Below are 18745 nucleotides of genomic sequence, written 5' to 3'. Positions count from 1 at the left end.
AAGACAGATTCTTGCACCTTGTGAGCGGGTGATGTAGAGTCACTCTCGTATCACAGTCTGAACATTGCTGTAGTTTTACGAAGTAATGTGCATATGAGATATAAGACATGTCTTCTCGCCAATTCAACTCGGTGATACAATCTCCTCATCTCACCTCCACGCGACTGGATTGTTTTTGTTTTTGTATTTGTTTTTGACTTTCTTTGCGGTGTCTTGATTTTGCCACCTGGATAGACTTGCCTTTTTGGGAAATTCCAATGACATCGCCTTCTGACCATGCTCCTCTCACTCGGACAAACTACATTGTATTGATAATCGGACCATGCGTGCACCTGTAGGCTGGCCTCTACTCCGTCCAGATGCATCAGAATAGTCAGAAAGAGCTGACGGCTCATGCAGCATGCAGCATACAGCATGAAGCGGAGCCGCACGAATGTTCTATACTTGGACGAAATCCTCATGACTTACGCCGAGTGCCCGGATCCCGAAAAAGACTATCACGTCATCATTTTTCATCTGCATCTTCCTGGTAGAGTATGATGATGCAAAGGACAGCATATAATTCGTGGATTGCCTCGACTTCTGAGCTTCTTATAAACATTGCGTCGATCGTGCTCACATCCTGACGACTGCTCAATTGTTTATCCAGTAAGACCTAAACCTCAGCTATCAACAGGACAGATATATCCACCATGAAAGCTTATGTATTCGACGACATTCCGTGAGTCCTCCGACCTCCTCCTCAGTCACCGTCTAAAACATACAGCTAATCCTCGTTCTGCTTCATCGTGATAGAGGAGACCAAAGACTTCCTCATGATTCCGGAAACCCGATCTCCTTGAACACCTTATCCGACTTAGGCGTGATATATAAGCAGATCCCAATTGGCGATGACAAAAAATGGGAAGATGAGATCAACTCGTTTGCCAAAGAGAGGGGATACAAGAACGTGAGTGATAACGTTGTACATGGGGTCAAAAAAAGTGGTTCGGGAAGAAGGATGCCTAGCCTTGTACCACGTAACATGATCCAAGGTGTCTGACTGACTTATGCTGTTGGTAACCCTAATAGCGAGATCAAATTACTGTAACTCGTGAAGGTCTCGGCGCGGCATACGAGGATAAGATCAAATCGTTCTTTGACGAGTGGGTCGGGTTCACTCTTATATCTGTCATCAATATCAAGGAGTAGCACAGTGGCTGATGCCCGATCGATGCGTAGACATTTGCACGAAGACGAGGAGATCAGGTATATTTTAGGCGGATCAGGATACTTTGATGTGCGGGGTGAGTAATATACTATACTCCGACCCATCCTCTCCAAGCATCCACACCACTCCTACGCTTTACCATCCGGGCATCCGGTCATCCCAATTGCGCAATATATGTCATTTGATCTCGAAGACGCTACCGGACAAGGAATGCTGATCACCTCAACTTCAGGCGTCACCGAACCATATAACGAACGATGGATCCGAATATCCCTCGAGAAGGGGGACCTGATAGTCCTCCCAGCAGGGATATATCACAGGTTCACAGTCGACTCAAATAATACTATAACAGCTATGAGGCTTTTCCAGGACGAACCTAAATGGACGCCCCATTCAAGGAGCGCGCCCGACACAGACGAGCGAGAGGCCAGGGGCGAGTATTTGCAGCAGGTCAAAGGTGCCATCAAGGCTTAGCCTGAAATCACAATCTGGTGCAGTTGGAGTTGGATGCAGCTGTCAACTTGAAATTGAAATTGCTTATAACATGTTAAACTATGTCTATGTTAAAACGCGAAGATGAGAAGAGAAGAGATTTAGCCAAAGCCAAGGGGTAGCTGGATTTGAGCTTGAATGTTCTTTCGATAGATTAGTTTTATGTATAATGATGAAGATCTGATTCTATGCGGCATGATGCGAAGGAACATTGCTCCGTGAACTAATCTATATCAACTGGGGAAAATCATCAAAACGACCCGTTCCAACTCTAGTGTCCGCGTGTCAAAAGGCCCTTCCGAGCGTTGAGCACTATATACGGGAGATGTATCGTGATTATGTATTATCTGTTCGTAAGGGGATTGTAGTGTAGTATGAGTGTAGTATAGCAAGATGCGAGAGATTATCGGTGTCCATATTAGTCTTCTTGTTCGTTTGATGCAGTATTTGGCGTCTATTCCTTCTATTCCGTCTATCCAACCCATTTTCAATCCGGCATCCGATTTGAATACACTCAACATCGATTAAATTGCTTTCTTCCCATTTTCGGCTACATCTTCAATCGACTAGCATTGCCTCTTCAAGACGGCCTACTCCCTTCCACCGAGATACCGCCCCACACCTTCATAACAAGCAATCATGAGCCCACACGCAGGCGCCACCTTCCCGCACCTCGCGCTCAATCCAGCAAACAACGCCCCCCATCCCTCCGTCTTGATCACATGCATCGCTAGCGGGATAGTCGATGCTCTGACCGTCTCACATCCCGGCGTGGGATTGAATACCTGTCGACGGGTTTTCAGAACATCGAAAGGCTGAGTGACCACGGCGGAGATCGTGCCTGATAGGAAGCCCGAAATGAACGATGTAGATATTGGCGATAAGTTGGAAGTTGTAGGAGAGGTGTTGAGATATGATTTCATAAGTTCGAAACCTGCCCAATAGATACCTGCACGTGTGCGGGTACGTCAAATCGAGGGTGAGTGAGCATCAGCTGCAATCTTCGCACGATCACAATGATCAGCCTTCATAAGCTGACTTACCTGAGAATGGGACGTCTCGCCACAAGGTCGGACCTAGACCCCTCCATAAGATGGTGACCCCCTTGGTCTGGACTAGTTTCGACATGTCTTTGGCTGTAGAAGCGTACGTCGGTGATCCTCGTTCGACTAGAAGTGAAGCGCAGATTAGCCTCGCGCCACAGACACCAAGGGTTGATTAAAGCAGCGGACACCAGGAAAAGGAGTTGCAATTCCGCCTGAACATTAATGCACTCACCACTCGGTAAAGCCTGCAACCTGGTTCTGAACATCTCTATCGGACTGATTACCGTAGCACTGAGCGTCCTAGCCAAGCTTCCAGCGATCAACGGTGCAGGCGTCAAGCTTGCTGTGAGACTGATGTTCTGAGCATCGGGGCGACGGTTCAGGGACGAGGTGTTCTTGGAAGGATCGGAGGATCCAGTGAAGTAGGGTGAAATGATCGTTAGGAGCTGTTCGTAGCCTAGCATATATATTGCTGATGAAGGGATGCCCATTGTTCTGTCAGAGAGTACAACATATCAGCTCAGTCCGTCTTCATCGAGACATCTTGTGAAGGAAGATGTGAAGGAAGAAAGGCCAAGAATGATACATGGAGAACAGGTGCAAGCTCAACTCACATAGCTGTACCGACACCTTTCCATAATCCTCTGACCCCGTTCTCCCGTCTGACAGCCGCCAATTCACTAAAGAAACCACGCATGACCTGCTCTTCACTCTGCACCGCACTCAAGCGTATCCTCTCCTGCGCATGCGTGGGCATTTGCAAGACTCCCACCCCAGCGCCACCAATACTGCCGATACTACTATTTCTTGATAATGAGGGATTCGATACACCGCTTTCCAAAGTAAGAGCTTCACCCCATATCCCACTCCATTTCGAGGGGTGGAGACACCCCTCCGGCGCTTCTTGTAACGGTATAGAACCTATGCCTGCTGCGCTCGGACGTAGGTTGGCGAAAGATACGTGTTGGGTATTTGTGGACGATGAGTGTAGAGCAGAAGAAGTTGATGAGGTTGTTTGACACTGTATAGGGGATATCCTCGAGCGCGATTGTGGATTCGAGTTGGATAAGAGGGTAGTTTGACAGCATTCTTCGCTTGTCGGCTGTATGATCTTTGATATTGAGTATTCGGGACGAGGATGAGGTTGGACGGTCTGTAGTCGGGTTTTCAGTACGTCGAAGGGGGTCACTACAGGTTGAATCGAGGGGTCTATCAGCTGAATTGACTTTGATTGAGCGAGTCAGACGAGGTACAGAGTGCTTGCAGGGGTTTGTGAGAAATGGTTAAATAGGTGGCAAAGATTGTTGGGTTGGAAGTTCGGCATTCCGATACTCACTCAATAACGAAGTGGCCATAGCACCCGTCATCGCCGCTACGGCTTTCGCACCAAACGGTCCTACTCTGCTTTCTTTAGGTTGTGAGGGTCCAGCTTCAGGCCATTCATATTCCCCTTCATTCACCTGGGCATGGTCGACGGTATCGCGCAAGGACATCCCGCCTTGCCGTATCGGTCGTTGAGTTGCGGGTATCGGTAGATCATCTTGAGCGTCTGGTAATAGTGGATATGTTAGGTCTGGATGAGATCGCATATTGACGTGACTTGCGATCTGTCGATTATGCTCTGTAATCTGGGAATGGCGAGGTTTATGTACACTGAATGTTCAACGATCTTTATCAGATAGTACTGCTGTTGATTTCTGTGATCTTTCAGAAAAAAGTCCTCGCGCTTGACTAAAACGCAGTGACGCAGATAATCGGCCGGATCGTCAGAAAATAGCATCCGATACATTCGGAATTATGGAATACTGACAGCATGACGTGGCATTCTGGGCTGGATCATTTCGATTATAGCGACTCGATGGTGGAATGAAGATGACGCGCGTTGGGATTGAGGTGCCACTTTTGCCACTGGGGTAAAGAAAGGTTGATTCAACTAGACTAGACTAGACTGGATGGAATTTCCCTTTGCGTCCCTTGTTCCCCCTTTTTCTCCCACATGTCAGTCATGTCCATTTGTTCATGCTCTTTTCACTCCGTTGTTCTCTTGAATCTTGAATCTTTGTCTCATCATAGCACGATACATTGATTCACATCCATCATTGTCATTATCATCAATAACAAACATTCCATCCGTAGACATACCTTACTTCTTGAATCTTGACACGCTTCACACAAACAGAACATCCAATTAGAAGAGGGAAATCAGTGATAGGAGAGAAAGCAAGAGACGCGTAGAATTTAACCCAACATCAATAACACACATTCATCACCTGATCGACAACAACAACAAACCAAACAACCGATCTTTACCATAGCATACACCATACATTGTTCCCACATCTTGGTTGATTGTACATATCTCAAATCCTATTCAGTCCTGTAAAAAGGTCGACACGATGACATCCATAGCATCTTCATCCCGCTTGACGAGATCATCGACATCCCGCTCACCTTTAATCTCATTACCATTAACCACGTTCTTCCAACATCAAACCTCAACCTCGACCTCATCAGCATCAGCATCAGTATCAGCATTCCCATCACCCGTCTCGCTACCTACCAAGCGTGGTCTCACACCTTCAGAACCCTCTTCGCCTGGTGGCAGCAAAACCAGAAAAGTCTCGACCACCCTCGTTGACGGTACCGAAACAATCAGGAAAACTAGATCATCAAGCAGAAAAGGCAAAGAGCGTCAATCGAACCCAAATGAACTCCAAGAGATTCACGTTGAGGTTGGAGTCACACCCAAGATACGGAATGTATTGAACAAGGATGACTTGGGTACGGGCAAGAGTCCAGCTAGGAGGTTGTTTGCAGGAGCTGGTCCTACCTCTCAAAGGGAATCGCCTATAAGGTTAGTCAAAGAACGGACGTTCCAGCTCCTTGATCAGGCTGAGCTGACGAGATACATGTATCCTTCGCGTAATAGCGGTATCTCAGGAGCTGTATCTACTCCACCCAAATATCATAGGGGATTAGCGCCTTCTCCACCTATATTAGATTCACCTTCGAACCCGCTCTCGGTCTCGGAAACCAATACACAGTCGTCATTCGAGGTACCGGTATCATCATCAACATTAACGTCGACAATCACATCAACATCAATCGAGATTGACGTGCAAGCTGCACCGTCACCCGAATTAACACCATCAGCGATATTCGAGACGGACTGCGGCTTCGAGATCTACGAGTCTACATTGAAGGAACTGAGAGAGATGGACGAACATGTCGCCTCGATCATCCTTTCAAGTCAAGAAAGTCAAGGTCAAAGCCACGGCAATATTAACGTTCTATCTAGATCGAATAGTCCCGCTTTGTCAGAGATCGAACAAAACGTGATAATAATGGATAATCAAGAGAACATTCAACCTTTACCCATGATCTCTTATCCCCCTTCGCCAAAGAGTAAGAGTCAGCCTCGATCGAATCGATCTACACCTTCGAAATACAGCAATAATACTACAGACGACGAAGAGATCATTTCCATGTACCTCAATGCGCCGAGCCATTCCCCCTCGACGAATAGCAGTATTAGCGGAAGTGGGACCAGAAGAAGAGAGAGATCGAAATTGATCAATGAGGTCTTACTTCTTCGAGGGGAGAGCATGATTCATAAGGATAGTATGGATATTGACATGAACGGAGGTAATGATAAGGATGGAGAAGAGGAGGAATTGACTCCTGGCAGGAAAATCGTCAGGGGCGGAAGAGAGCGACTTGCCAGAGAAGTGGATATGGCTTAAGAAATGGCTATCATTTGGTGCATGGTGCAGAGGAGGAAGGCATATTTTGTGCGGGGACGATGCTGAACAAGGAAGACGGAAGACAGAGGAGCGGGCAATAGAGGAGGATCTCATAATCATGATTACAATCATCTAACTTAAAGCTCAGTTGTCGCTTGTCTATTTAATAATATATCTTGCACCTTGTCTCTCTGTACATATACTCGTATAATATTAGTCAAAGGTCAAATGACCAATTAGTCGCATGAGTTAGTATATATAGCTCGGTTACATGACTTTTATTTTGATTTCTTGATATCTTGCATCTATCTTCTCGTTGTTCACCAGCGACACATGGTCCTTATTGAATAATACCATACCATCGTCTTCGACTGCGATCTGGAATATACGTATACGTACACTCATAAATTAGTCTAGGCTAGATTAGTCAAAAGTCAAATCAAAAGTGATCTGTATAGGTCTTGATAAAACCAAGATATGCATTGTAAACTTCATCCATGTTCCAGACCAGAAGCACCTATGGTAGCTATGGTAGGCATCACAAGTTCACGTGAATGATGATATGGGTGTTGGCACAATCCATCAGATCAATGCATGATCGTAACAACAGAGCAGAGCATTGAAGTATTGGCGGAATATGACACTGCAGTCCAAGTATTACTTATTGTACCACCGGCTACAGATGCTCATTCCCGCCCAATCCCTCACTCTCAATCTTCTCAATCACCCCATCTCTCTTCTCGCTATTCGCAAACAAGGCTTTGACCAATCCGATAAGTTCGTCCGGGGTGAAATCGATCAATGAGCCGCTATCGATCAGATACGTGATATCGATGAGGGATGCTTGCTGCGACCATTCATAAAACCGTCGATAACGAGAACAGGTCAGCGTCGAATGCGTCGATACGCACGTGTCATTTACTGAAAGAGATGTGTGATGTGGGGGAGACCGGATCAGAAGGTATTGAGCAAGAAGAGAGAGAAGAGAGAGAACGGACTCGACTCACCAGTATTTCAGAGATATAGCAGAACTTCAACCATCCTCCACCGACATACCTCACCACCCCACCTTCACTCCCCTCCGCAGCGAACATACCTTCAAGAGAAGAAGTGACGATCTTGAACAAGTCGGTTATGCGATTCGATTCTATTTCCGTGATATCGATCATTCCGAGAACATCCGAGTTAAGCCTTTCTATCAGGATTTTAGCAAGGTATGAGATGAATTCAATATGTTTCGATTGAGGGAGGATTGGCTATATATCATCCAACATCAACATCAGCGCTTGCACAAAGCATCTGCCTCGTGTGCAAACACCACGCCTGCCACGCCTCCACTGACTGGACCCACCTTGATCAACCGATCTAGCGATTCAAGATTATGGCACAAGCCCTTGATCACCCTTTCGTCCTTCTTGTACACTTTATCGTCCGCCGTATTTTGCAGCTCATCCATCTCGTCCAATTGCTCGATGATCGCATCTCGCTGTATACTCAGATGATTCTCGAAGAGATATTCGCTTAGATCCATCAACCTCTGGACTTCACCATCCAACCACCACGGCTGAGACCCAGACCCGGACCCGGGTAATTGAGGTCGAAGCTGCTGGACGAGGGTCGAAAGGTATAGCGCGTCATTACGAGCCTGCATCGCTAAGCTCGGAACATCGTTTAGCTGTTTGGCGAAATGCGTAGGTAAGAAAGCTCGATATAGCGTGAACACCTCTTTCACCGCTTCGAGGAGTATCGGTTCCAGCGAAGAAGGTGCGAATGAAGGTGAGATGAACCTGTATCATTTGCTTGGGTTAGCTCCGATGGAGATATGGGTACATTGGATAGGACAGCTTACTCAGATTTTGAGATATGCTCGATATCCGCTAGTAGACGTTGTGCAAATCCCACCAAGACTTCGCAAGAGGTGGACACTAGATATCGTTCTTGTACAGTGATTCTCTCTTCTCGTATCTCTTTCCTAATCGGCGGTCGGGGAGACTGCTTGATCGGTGCGTCGTTGACGAGTGAAGCTTTATTACTCGACTCAGGTATCGGATCATCCTCCCAGCCCCACCCGTCATCCGCATTATCCTCCTTCACAATCTTAGGTGGAGACGAAATTGGGGTAGATTTCAGCTGAGGGACAAGATGGCTATTGCCGTTGCCATTGATTGATTTTGGCATGTCTTCGCCTGGATCAGGTGATGCCCACGGATCATAATCGTCCTCCTGCTTCACCTTCGCTACCTTCTTTCCGAGTCGCTTCGCTTCTCTGGCTGGTTTGGTTGGTTTCGGGGTGGGCACAGGCGCCGCAGCGATGTGTTCAGGTCTCGGTGGTTCGGAGGAGACATCAAGACCCCATCCGTCGTCTTCTTCCGGCGGTCCGTTGTTGACGGTACTGACAGGAGGTTTTGGTGGACTTGACGGTCCAGCTATCGGTTCCGCCGATTCGTCAAATCCCCATCCGTCATCCTCCATGGTGACGTCTGCGTCTTCCGAAAGTTCCACGTGGTCCTGATTGGTTTTGGATCTATCAGGAGAGACATTCGCATTGCCTGTCGATTCAGAGAATCCCCATCCGCCTTCTTCTTTTCCATTTGTGTCCCCCACGACCGAGTCGGCTGTGATTGGGTATTCGTCTTCAACCTCTACTTCCACGTATCTCACGATTTCTACATCCTGCTCTTTCTCGATGCTTTCCCACCCGCCCCATCCGCGCGTGACGAGAGTCCTGACATCATCAGAGACTGTATATCGACGTTGAGCAGCCCAAGCTGGTCCCACATCGGTTTCGAAGAAGTGCTTTATCACCCCAGTGCCGCTGACGAATTCGGATTCCACTTCGACTGCTCGTCGGACGGTGAGAAGCCAATCCGGTATATCCGCTAGATTCTGCGGTAAGGTCGGTAATATTAGTGAATCCAGTATAGACTGGAATGCCGAGTCTGTGAGACTGGCAACGAAAGTCTGCCGCTCTGGCAAGTCGGTCGAAGGGGCTAGTATGCTATTGAAAGTGAACGTAAGGACCGTTTGAATGTCTTCGAGTATTGTGTCAGGTGTAGAGGAGGTAGTAGGTTCGAGCCGAAGGATAGCAAGTTTTTCGGTGGTTGATAGCTCTATACGCTTTTCTGAAGACACGATAGGGTGGATAATTTCCCTTTGTATCTTGATTGCGAGATCTTGTAGCAGCTCTGTGAGGATATTCTGGCGGGACAGAGCTGAGAACAGCTCGGCAAGAGGATAGTGAGATGTCGCTGAAGGTTTCAGTTGACGGGGCGGAGTAGCTGCGAAAGACTGTTAGCTCTTGTTCAAATGATTCAAACGGCGGCAGGCGCAGCTCTAGCAGCTCACTTCTCGGATGTTGTAATGTGATTTCACTTTGCACAGACAGCGTAGCCCCATGCTTCGCCGTTGCCGGGGAGAAAGAGATAGTCGAGCTAAATCCTTCGGTGTTTTGCTCGACAACCATAGTTTTCAATAATGCTTCTTTGGCCTGGGTGCCAATGTACACGACATGGTCAGCTTACTTTTCATGTTGAGAAGGTTCCGGATAATGAAGCTGACCTGTATAGCTTGCATGATCTTAGTCCCCTTCAATATCCTCTGCCCGTCCCTATCATCCTCAGACATGTTATACCCTTCATCGGCATCCAGTTGTTCGAGAACCCATGGATCAGCTCCTCGGCCTAACCAGATGGCTTCCTCGAGCCTTTTTATCCGCTCTGTTCGCCTCGAGAGAGATTTGAGAGCATGTATGTGAGCTTGACTCGCTGCACGAGATGACGAAGCGGAGAAATGTCGATTCAGAGAAGTGATTAATGGCGGTAAGAACGAAGTCTGCATATTCAGGTCAGCTTATTATGTCTGTGAATCATGAGCTTTCGACAAGGCTTACTTGAGGATCTGAATGATCTATCTCGGATTCTAAGGCTGAGACTTTACTTTGGACTGCAGTGAGGTCGAAACGCAGGGAAGTCGATAATTGTATTTGGGATGATATCGAAGGGAAATTGTCGATGAGCAATTCGTGCGTTTTGCCCTACAAAGGTGAACATGATCAGCTTCTCTTCACAGCTAGATAGAAGCATACTCAGGCCTTGGTAAGCGATCGGTTTTAAGTCACCTTATTGTTCTTGACAGCTTGTTGTAAGCTCTCCCTGACGCCCTTCACCTGACTTCCAGTGACTTTACTTGATTCGCCATTATTGAGTAAGGGTTGAAGTAAGTCCAATACCGGATCTTTCTCCGGAGCTTCTGACGAAAGACCTTCTACCCCCGTACGAGGTAAGTGTTGAGGTACGGGAAACATCCTTTGTTCTCAGCCGTCCTTGTCCGCAGTATGATGAACGTAGAGGTTGATAATGACACTTGCATTTATGAGTTGACACGCTTTCAACGTCAACGAACGAAGTCATCCGAGAATCCCGTGATGTCACCACTTCCTGCTCGGCGCCAAATAGAAAATCAATAGCGAACGAAGGCAAGCTGGCATAAGATTCAGTGTTACTTGCGTTTGCATCAGCTTTGCATTCATCACCCCACATATAATACGAAATCTACTGCATCGCATATATATCACAAAAACTGCTGGATCTTTGACTATCCGAGGAGACACCACGGAAAAACCAACGAAATGGACGTTGATAAGATGTTCAAGCTCCCTTCATTACCCGCATCAGCGGGTCAGAAGCGGAAGATGCCAGATGCGCCAACGCCTGGTGAGTTGAAGCACTGTTTCCGAGGCGGATAGTACATGATCACTAATACCGTAAATCCATATCCAAGGCATATAAGCTGACATTGGTTCTGTAGAAATGCTCAAAAAGTACAGGCAGACCGAGTCCGAGCCTTCAAGCGCTCCCCACCCGCTCCCTACCAACGGGAAAGGCAAAGGACGAGCAGCGACGGTCGAAGAGGATGAGGGGGACTATGACAATGCAGGTGAGCAGATCAACTTGGATCTTAGTGAGCATGACCTGGCAGGAGCTGATGAAAGATGAAGCCGACCGGGACGTGTATGATGGTGAGGAAGACGACGAAGGGCGGTTTTTCGGCGGAGGTCTGAATAACGAACAACAGGTAACTCAGCTACAGGTTACAGGAACTATCCTTGGAACTTAGCTGATTGATTGGAAACTTTAACCACAGCAAATCCTTGACATATTTGATAAAGCTGGAGACGGTGAAGATGGCCCAACACTTGATTTGCCTGGATTAAGAAGACAGCTGGGTAAATTCGAGAGGATTGTGACCAAGAACGCAGAGATGAGGGGGAAATTTCCGGATGATCCTTCGAAGTGAGTCGACTCCTTTCCTGCTTCATGCGATGTACTTCCAAGTGCCATCGAGTGGCTAACGCATGGGTGGTTGTACCAGATTTATCGACTCTGAATCAGATTTAGACGGAGCATTAAAACAATTCTTGCCCCTCACTCAGAATCCGCCATTGTTTTTCCCCGAACTAGTCAAATCCGGCGTAGTGGCTCTCTTGACCAACTTGCTATCTCACGAGAACACCGATATAGCGATCGACGTTATTGAGGTGGTGCGGGAATTGACGGACGAAGATGTTGGTGCGGAAGTTGACGATTTCGACGAAGAGGACAACGAGGGAACCAGTGCAGAAAGTAGCGGTAGAGCATACAAGACTCGGCTGGCTATGGGTGAACTGATCGATGAGCTTGTGCGTCAGGACTCCAACCGGAGTATGTGAATCAGACATGACAGTCATGCTGACGGACGATGACGTTCTAGTTGAACAATTCTCTATTGGATTTACTGGTTTCGAACCTGTCTCGTCTGGATGAAGAAGAAGAGACGGACTCTCAAGGTGTTTTCCATATTCTGGGTGTTTTCGAGAACCTCTTATCATTCATGCCGCCTCTAGCAGAACAAATCGTATCCGACACCAACCTTTTACCGTGGTTATTAAAGCGGATCCAGCAGAAGGAATACGACTCAAATAAACAGTATGCAAGTGAGATCCTGGCAATCTTGCTGCAGGACAACAGAGACATTATACTAAAAGTCGGGGAGATGAACGGGATGGATATCTTACTTCAAGGACTTTCTGTAAGCTGACCAACGCTTGTCAGGATACGTCAAGGAAACGCAGCTAACACTTTTACCAATACAGCAATACCGCAAGAAGGATCCAGGAGACAGTGAAGAAGTCGAATATATGGAAAACCTCTTCGATATCGTTTGCTCGTTACTGAGCCAGCCTGAGATGAAGAAGGCCTTCGTGGATAATGAAGGAGTCGAGTTGATGGTGCTCATGATGAAGTACGGCGGATTGCCCTCTATCTGGCATGTCGCGGGAAAAGCGAGCTGATTCTTGAGCTGGTCTAGGGAGAAACTACTGGCTAAGACACGATCTATCAAAGTACTCAACTACGCTCTGCAAACTGAAGACGGGTCGGAGGGATGTGAGAAATTCGTACAAGCTCTAGGTTTAAAGACTTTCTTCTCAGCATTTATGGGCAAGGTGAGCTAAACTCCCTACGCGATACCTGTGAATTTACGGCGTAGCAGTGGCTCAACCATGTTCTCCGTTGCACAGGGCGAAGGGAAGAAGAAGAAGCTGAATGCAACATCCTCGTTCGAGGACGAAGAACACTTGTTAGGGATACTTGTATCGCTGTTCACCAATTTAGCTTCAGATACTCCAGAGCGAATACGGCTTATAGCTAAATTCGTGGAGAACGGCTATGAGAAGGTTGACAGGTTGTTAGAGATGCGGGAAGTTGCTGAGAACAAGTTGAAAAGCGTGGAAAAGGAGATCAACATGGAGAAACGGGTTAGTCGACTTCCGCTTGAATGGTCTCGGCATAGTTCCGTCATTCCTCAAGCTTTGATGAGGGCAGTCGACTGATTTTGTCGGATTGACGGTAAATTAGGTGATGCAAGCGAACAAAGAGGAGATAACCGACATAGAAGAGACCGAATGGTATCTACGCAGAATCGATTCAGGTTTATCTTCTTTGCAGAATGCCGATTATATCTTAGCTTGGATGTGTATGGAGGATGATGGAGTGAGTTACTCTTACTTCCTTCTGCTCGCCCCAGTCTCAATAGCATTCCGACCATAATCAATGAATAGTCTCTGACACAACCTCGCTGATACACTGTATTACCCTTTGTAGGCAATGACTCACGCACGAGTATTACTAGCGAGGAAAGATCAATCTTTCAAGAGTGTCGTGGCTGTCTTGAGTGGTAAGCGAACCCTGATCTCTGGTCTGCTTTTGACTCTCTGAATTGACGTCTCTTGCCCGAATTGCAGAGTTCAAAGACAACATAGGAGACGACGAGGAGGAAGAAGAGGAACAAGGGACGATGGAGAATGTGCAAAAAATGATCTTGAACCAACTCATAGCGTTCATACAAGGTTTAGAATAGATAATCACTACTCTACCTCTTTCCGTGCATCATGCAAATTTTGTATAAAATTTGGCATGAAATATGAAAGGCATATTTGCACAACAATACTTACTCCAAGACTGGCCGTCTGATCAATTTAATTTTCAGGTGATTGCCCACTACTCATTACTTTGCGATTGTATGGATATGAGAATGAGTGAAGATCCTTTCATGCCGAGCCTGCCCCAGATCAAGGCGAGGGGTAAGAACGCATGTACACCTGGTGCATGTATTGTTGTCACGCAACTGACAAGGTGATTTAACCTCTTTCGAAATGACATGATGACATGGTCATATTGACGGAGAAGATGGCTCGGAAAGATTTCTACTTATTTGATTATAGATGATGAATATTATACACAGTTGATGAAAGGATGAAAGAATCTATCTATTGAAGTGAAGTGAAGTAAACTGAACTGAATCGAAGCGAAGGATTCGGATTGATTTTTTAGCTTGAATGCAGTGTAACCCTGACGACGACGGTGTACGTTTTTACTTTTACCCAGACCTCAGCCCTACTTCCCAAATCCTCCTGCACGCATGAACCGATTCAAGACTTGCTGAGAATCTCTTTTCCTAGCTTCCGGATCCGTGCTCGGATCCCAGACTCTGCCACCATTCCCTCCATTGCCGTTGCCATTTCCTCCTTGTGCAGCTCCTCTAAAATCAAAGCCGTATTCAGGTAATGGCTGAAGTATCGACGGTTGATTTTGTGCACTTTGCCCCACGTAAGCTGAAGGGGGAGAGATTAATCTTGGTGTCGTGTCTGACGATGTACCTGAAGAAGTCTTACTTGATCTTCTCTGCGTTTGTTGGGTTTGTTGGGTTGATGCACTTTTCACATGTACTTGAGATGCAGACGGAGGATGAGGAGGTAGAGTGAAAGTCCTGACTGCTGGGGAATTCCCACCGCCCGGAACAACTTGGACTTTCGCATCGACAGTAGGCGGGGATTCCGTCTGGGCGGATCCGTCCCTGTAATTCTCGTGATTCGGATAGTAGGACGGATCGTCGAATTGGCCAGAAGAGGGATATTGCACAACGGGCGATTCAGACGAGTCCTCGTCATCTGATTCATCACCTTCATCATCCCCATCCGCACTGGTGTCGGTATACGATCCGAAACCTGCCCCTCGATCGCCGACTTTTCCCCTTCCGAAATCTATTGATCCGCCCTTGGGGGTCCCAGGCACTGATTTCAGTCCGCCGTGCGAGGTGAATGATTTCGCATCTCGCGACATACCCATACCCGACATTCTTTTGACATATTTGTTGATCTGGGGTATGTTGTCCCAAGCATTGGTGTATGAGGCCATGGCTTCGGCCATCGATCTGGGTGTCGAGGCTGGCGGCGATTGATACTGCGGGGATGGTCTATAGTCGGGCGTCGGCTCTCGGACCAAGATTGTAGGTCTTTGAGCCTGTTGTTGTCGTTCTGGCGGAGGAGTATCGCCCCTGGGGAAAACTCGTCCGGGAGTCGGTCTGTTCTTGCCTTTCTGCTCCCATGGGAAGACCGCAGAGACGCTTGATCGATCAGGAGCAGATCCGGTGAATTGCTTGTACCAGTCATCCTTTCTTACGTTATCGGGTAGGGTCGGGTATTGAGGTTCCGCTTGCGGTGTCGGCGCAGAGTAGTACGAGCCCTGATTTTTGGCCGGCTGCTCCCATGCATTCTTGTAGATCGTGTCCATTCTAATTGACATTTCAGGCTTGCCATGAGAGGGAGGCGCAAAATGGACCGCGTCCCATACTGCAGGCTGAGTAGTTTGTTGATGCACACTAGGGGGCGGAGGAGCAGCTTCGAGTGGAGGGGAAGACATCGCTGTAGGGTCGACGGGTGGTGGAGTGGGTGGCAAAGCAATGCTCGTCGGTTTCGGTTGAGGTTTAGGCATCAACAGATCGACCCTGCCCTCCAGAGGCAAGCTGGTATATTGACCTGTCTTGAAAGACAGTACACCGTGCGCGGAGGCGGCTTTCAGCTCTTCGAGATTCAGTCGATCGGCTGGTTGTTGGGGAGCACCAGTCGCAGCTCCTGATTGACTCCACGCTGCGATAGTCTGCGGTACGGCGAAACGTCGCGACACATCCGGATCATGGGCAGCTGAAGGTCGGACATGGGTGTCGTAGACATGGTACCACCGATCCAATAGCGCAGGATCTATCGGGCCTGGTCAGCTCATGACTGGCTGAATGCGCTGAAAGACTCACAATCATATGAGGGTTCTTTTCCTTTGACATTAGAAACTCCGGCTGGCCGACCATTCAGATTCGACCATGGTTTGTTGGATCCGATGAAGTGGACATTGCTGATTTTGTGGCCGTATCGCTTATATGCAGGCGCCCAAGTATAAGCTGCAGATGGGGTGACATTATACCTGTAATCACCAAGTAAATGCGCATGAGCAAACCGAGTTTGGACCCGGAATCAGTATGAAATTACTCACGTGAAAGGTAGTCTATTCCATTGTCCGCCCCCACCTTCCTCACTGAACCACTCGTTCAATAAACCTTGATCCGCTCCGTCGAAACTTCCATTACCCGCTGAACTCTCTCTGTATATGCCATCTTCGCCTTCCCCATCTTTCAAAATACCTTTCAATCCCACCCAATCACTCTCTCGAGGCCTGATCACCATGACACCGGAATTGAAGCAATCTGGCCATCCGGTGTCAGGGCACGCTGATAGGACATGGGGGTTGGTGGTCGTGAACAGGTGCGACAAGGGTCTGAGGGGAAGGACATCGGCATCGAGGTATATCAGAGTGGAGAAGAAGGGGTGTAGTCGGAATAGGTGGAGTTTGGTCAGGGCGAAATTGAGATCCGGTCGACCTGTATAGGTGGTGAAATGTCAGAAAGCGTCATTTATGAGACGCATGCAGGCCGTACACCGATCTTTTCCACTTTCCTGTAGGAGCAGACTCTTGCAGAAAGGGGAGAGATGCAGGTCGAGAAGAGTTTGAGAACAGAGATGTGTCTAGTCATCGGGTAATATGCGGAGTCGAACTCACCCATGAGATGTAAATTCTGTTGTCCCGCTCTTCCACTCCCGATCGGTTCAACACCAATCACCAAGTCGAATCCGGCCTTCCTCAACTCTCCGATGGTCTTCGCATCGACCGTCTCGGGGGTGACCAGACATACTATCTTGAAGTCTCTCGGGGCGGGATGGAGGTCCAAAAGGGAGTGCAGAAGAACAAGCGCACCGGGAAGGTAAGATGGGGTAGTGAGAAGGGTGACAAAGGCGTTGGGGAGTGACATCGTACTGTGTTGTATCGTGATGTGTCGTGTCAAATTCGCAGCAGACCCACGAATGATCGCCGATAGGGGACTGAAGTGTATCTGTATACAAAATGACTCGAGTTGGGCTGTACGATGAACGAGGACGAATTTGCTGATTGGTGGTGTTTTCGATGATTTTAGATTACCTGTGCGTGAGACAATAATGTAATAAATGATGTTAAGCAAGTCCTTTCAACTTGACCCCGAGCGCTCGGAAGGATAAATCAAGGTAGGGCACAACGATAGGAATTGGGCCAACATCAACATCACATCAACATCAACGTGGAAGCCTGATTGACCGATCGATCAATCAACCCGGATCCAAGTGATGGTGGAATGGAACGGGATGGAGGTAACGTGGGTTCCAGCGAGGTGAAAATCAGAGATGAAAAGTTGAAGAGTGAGACACAATCCGTCATAGCCTGTCTTCTTCACGTGTACTTGTCTGATCCACCATTGAAAAAGAAATCTTGTTCACTCACCTTCTCTAGAACACTAAAGCTTGAAAGGCATAAATCAAGACAGACAATTTTCCCGCTTTTTTTGTTTCTGTCCTGTAAAGGTGTGTGCTTGACGACAGACTATCAACCAAGGTATGCCGTACCTTTGTATCGGGTCGCCTGTCGAAGTAGCAGTCAACAGGGTCGATTTTCCGAGATGTATTGACCTCGACCAGATTTCCAGTTCGCAAGCTAAGATGGTCGACCGATTGACGGTGTCGAGTGGGCTTTTGACCGTAACAGAGTTGACGATAACAATGCAATGAAACGAAATATCATCAAAACAAATACAAACAAAACTTCGAGAAAACTGAACGAGATGCTCGAGCGAGAGAATAAGATAATGGGGAGATAGGCACGACCTCTCTCCTGTAATTCGATTTTGTTTGGTTTGCAGTTCGAAAGGTCGAAAGAAGCTACATGTACGAGTGCACCCAAAAGATAGGCTAGGAGACAGGGTAGGTAGGGTACGGTAAAGTCGGTCCGTTGTGGTGAAATGGTCAAAATGCTCAATACGGCATCCGTTTATCCCATCCTCGAAGCTGACTATAGCTTGGGAAATGAGGAGTGGGAAGTGTGAAGTGGGAAGTGGGAATCCATTCAGGTTCTCCAGATGTTAGACCCCTAATCCCCTCCCCTAATTTAGGAAAAGCAGAGTCGTCATCGTTTTTCCCGGTTCAAATTGCATGCAAGTTCATTTCGAACCGTCTCATTTCACCTAGCATGACTCTCTCAATCCATTCGTCGTGCTTGACGGACGAAGCCATGCCTCATACACCATAATCTGGCCGAAAGAACCTCCCACATGCATGCCTTGGACACGCGGACATGCTGGAAATCTTCAAAACATCGCTGCTCCGTTCGCCCCAATTCTAGATTAACTTGCCGTACTCATGCCACCAACGATCAATTTTACCCTGAACTCGTTAGTAAAAATCCCTCCGTTTTCCTGAGGGGCGACAACGGACCAATCGCTGATCCGTGGGGCCAAGATAACGATTGAACTACACAAACAACCGTACAGACATGCAAAACATGCAAAACGTGCAAAACCCAATA

The 18745-nt window shown here is 47.6% G+C and overlaps 6 protein-coding genes across 6 annotated transcripts; 3 read left to right on the top strand and 3 right to left on the bottom strand.

Moving 5' to 3' along the window:
- Nucleotides 1-692: 692 nt before the first annotated feature.
- I303_100308 (1,2-dihydroxy-3-keto-5-methylthiopentene dioxygenase) lies at nucleotides 693-1684 on the top strand (the record flags this gene model as incomplete). Its single annotated transcript, XM_018403679.1, has 5 exons — nucleotides 693-721; nucleotides 796-949; nucleotides 1072-1145; nucleotides 1222-1286; nucleotides 1443-1684. The coding sequence occupies 5 exons, from the start codon at nucleotides 693-695 to the stop codon at nucleotides 1682-1684; spliced, it is 564 nt and encodes a 187-aa protein (XP_018266333.1).
- A 608-nt stretch (nucleotides 1685-2292) lies between these two features.
- On the bottom strand, nucleotides 2293-4337 carry I303_100307 (uncharacterized protein; the record flags this gene model as incomplete). The annotated part of the gene is made up of 5 exons (XM_018403678.1): nucleotides 2293-2651; nucleotides 2746-2871; nucleotides 2981-3243; nucleotides 3363-3936; nucleotides 4085-4337. The coding sequence occupies 5 exons, from the start codon at nucleotides 4335-4337 to the stop codon at nucleotides 2293-2295; spliced, it is 1575 nt and encodes a 524-aa protein (XP_018266332.1).
- An 807-nt stretch (nucleotides 4338-5144) lies between these two features.
- On the top strand, nucleotides 5145-6491 carry I303_100306 (uncharacterized protein; the record flags this gene model as incomplete). The annotated part of the gene is made up of 3 exons (XM_065968081.1): nucleotides 5145-5602; nucleotides 5678-5804; nucleotides 5859-6491. The coding sequence occupies 3 exons, from the start codon at nucleotides 5145-5147 to the stop codon at nucleotides 6489-6491; spliced, it is 1218 nt and encodes a 405-aa protein (XP_065824153.1).
- Nucleotides 6492-7167: 676 nt separating this feature from the next.
- On the bottom strand, nucleotides 7168-10794 carry I303_100305 (uncharacterized protein; the record flags this gene model as incomplete). The annotated part of the gene is made up of 8 exons (XM_018403676.1): nucleotides 7168-7338; nucleotides 7499-7747; nucleotides 7843-8278; nucleotides 8341-9769; nucleotides 9837-9978; nucleotides 10050-10322; nucleotides 10381-10524; nucleotides 10609-10794. The coding sequence occupies 8 exons, from the start codon at nucleotides 10792-10794 to the stop codon at nucleotides 7168-7170; spliced, it is 3030 nt and encodes a 1009-aa protein (XP_018266330.1).
- A 324-nt stretch (nucleotides 10795-11118) lies between these two features.
- Nucleotides 11119-13886, top strand: I303_100304 (uncharacterized protein; the record flags this gene model as incomplete). Its single annotated transcript, XM_018403675.1, has 12 exons — nucleotides 11119-11203; nucleotides 11298-11426; nucleotides 11488-11564; nucleotides 11634-11782; nucleotides 11862-12168; nucleotides 12240-12557; nucleotides 12622-12770; nucleotides 12837-12972; nucleotides 13048-13284; nucleotides 13385-13519; nucleotides 13631-13703; nucleotides 13771-13886. The coding sequence occupies 12 exons, from the start codon at nucleotides 11119-11121 to the stop codon at nucleotides 13884-13886; spliced, it is 1911 nt and encodes a 636-aa protein (XP_018266329.1).
- A 536-nt stretch (nucleotides 13887-14422) lies between these two features.
- Nucleotides 14423-17165, bottom strand: I303_100303 (uncharacterized protein; the record flags this gene model as incomplete). Its single annotated transcript, XM_018403674.1, has 4 exons — nucleotides 14423-16065; nucleotides 16116-16282; nucleotides 16352-16736; nucleotides 16916-17165. 4 exons carry the CDS (start codon nucleotides 17163-17165, stop codon nucleotides 14423-14425), a joined length of 2445 nt encoding a protein of 814 aa, XP_018266328.1.
- Between the last annotated feature and the right edge of the window lie 1580 nt (nucleotides 17166-18745).

This window comes from Kwoniella dejecticola, chromosome 1 (genome assembly GCF_000512565.2).
Source record: "Kwoniella dejecticola CBS 10117 chromosome 1, complete sequence".
NCBI lineage: Eukaryota > Fungi > Basidiomycota > Tremellomycetes > Tremellales > Cryptococcaceae > Kwoniella > Kwoniella dejecticola.
This window is presented reverse-complemented; position numbering and strand designations above follow the sequence as displayed.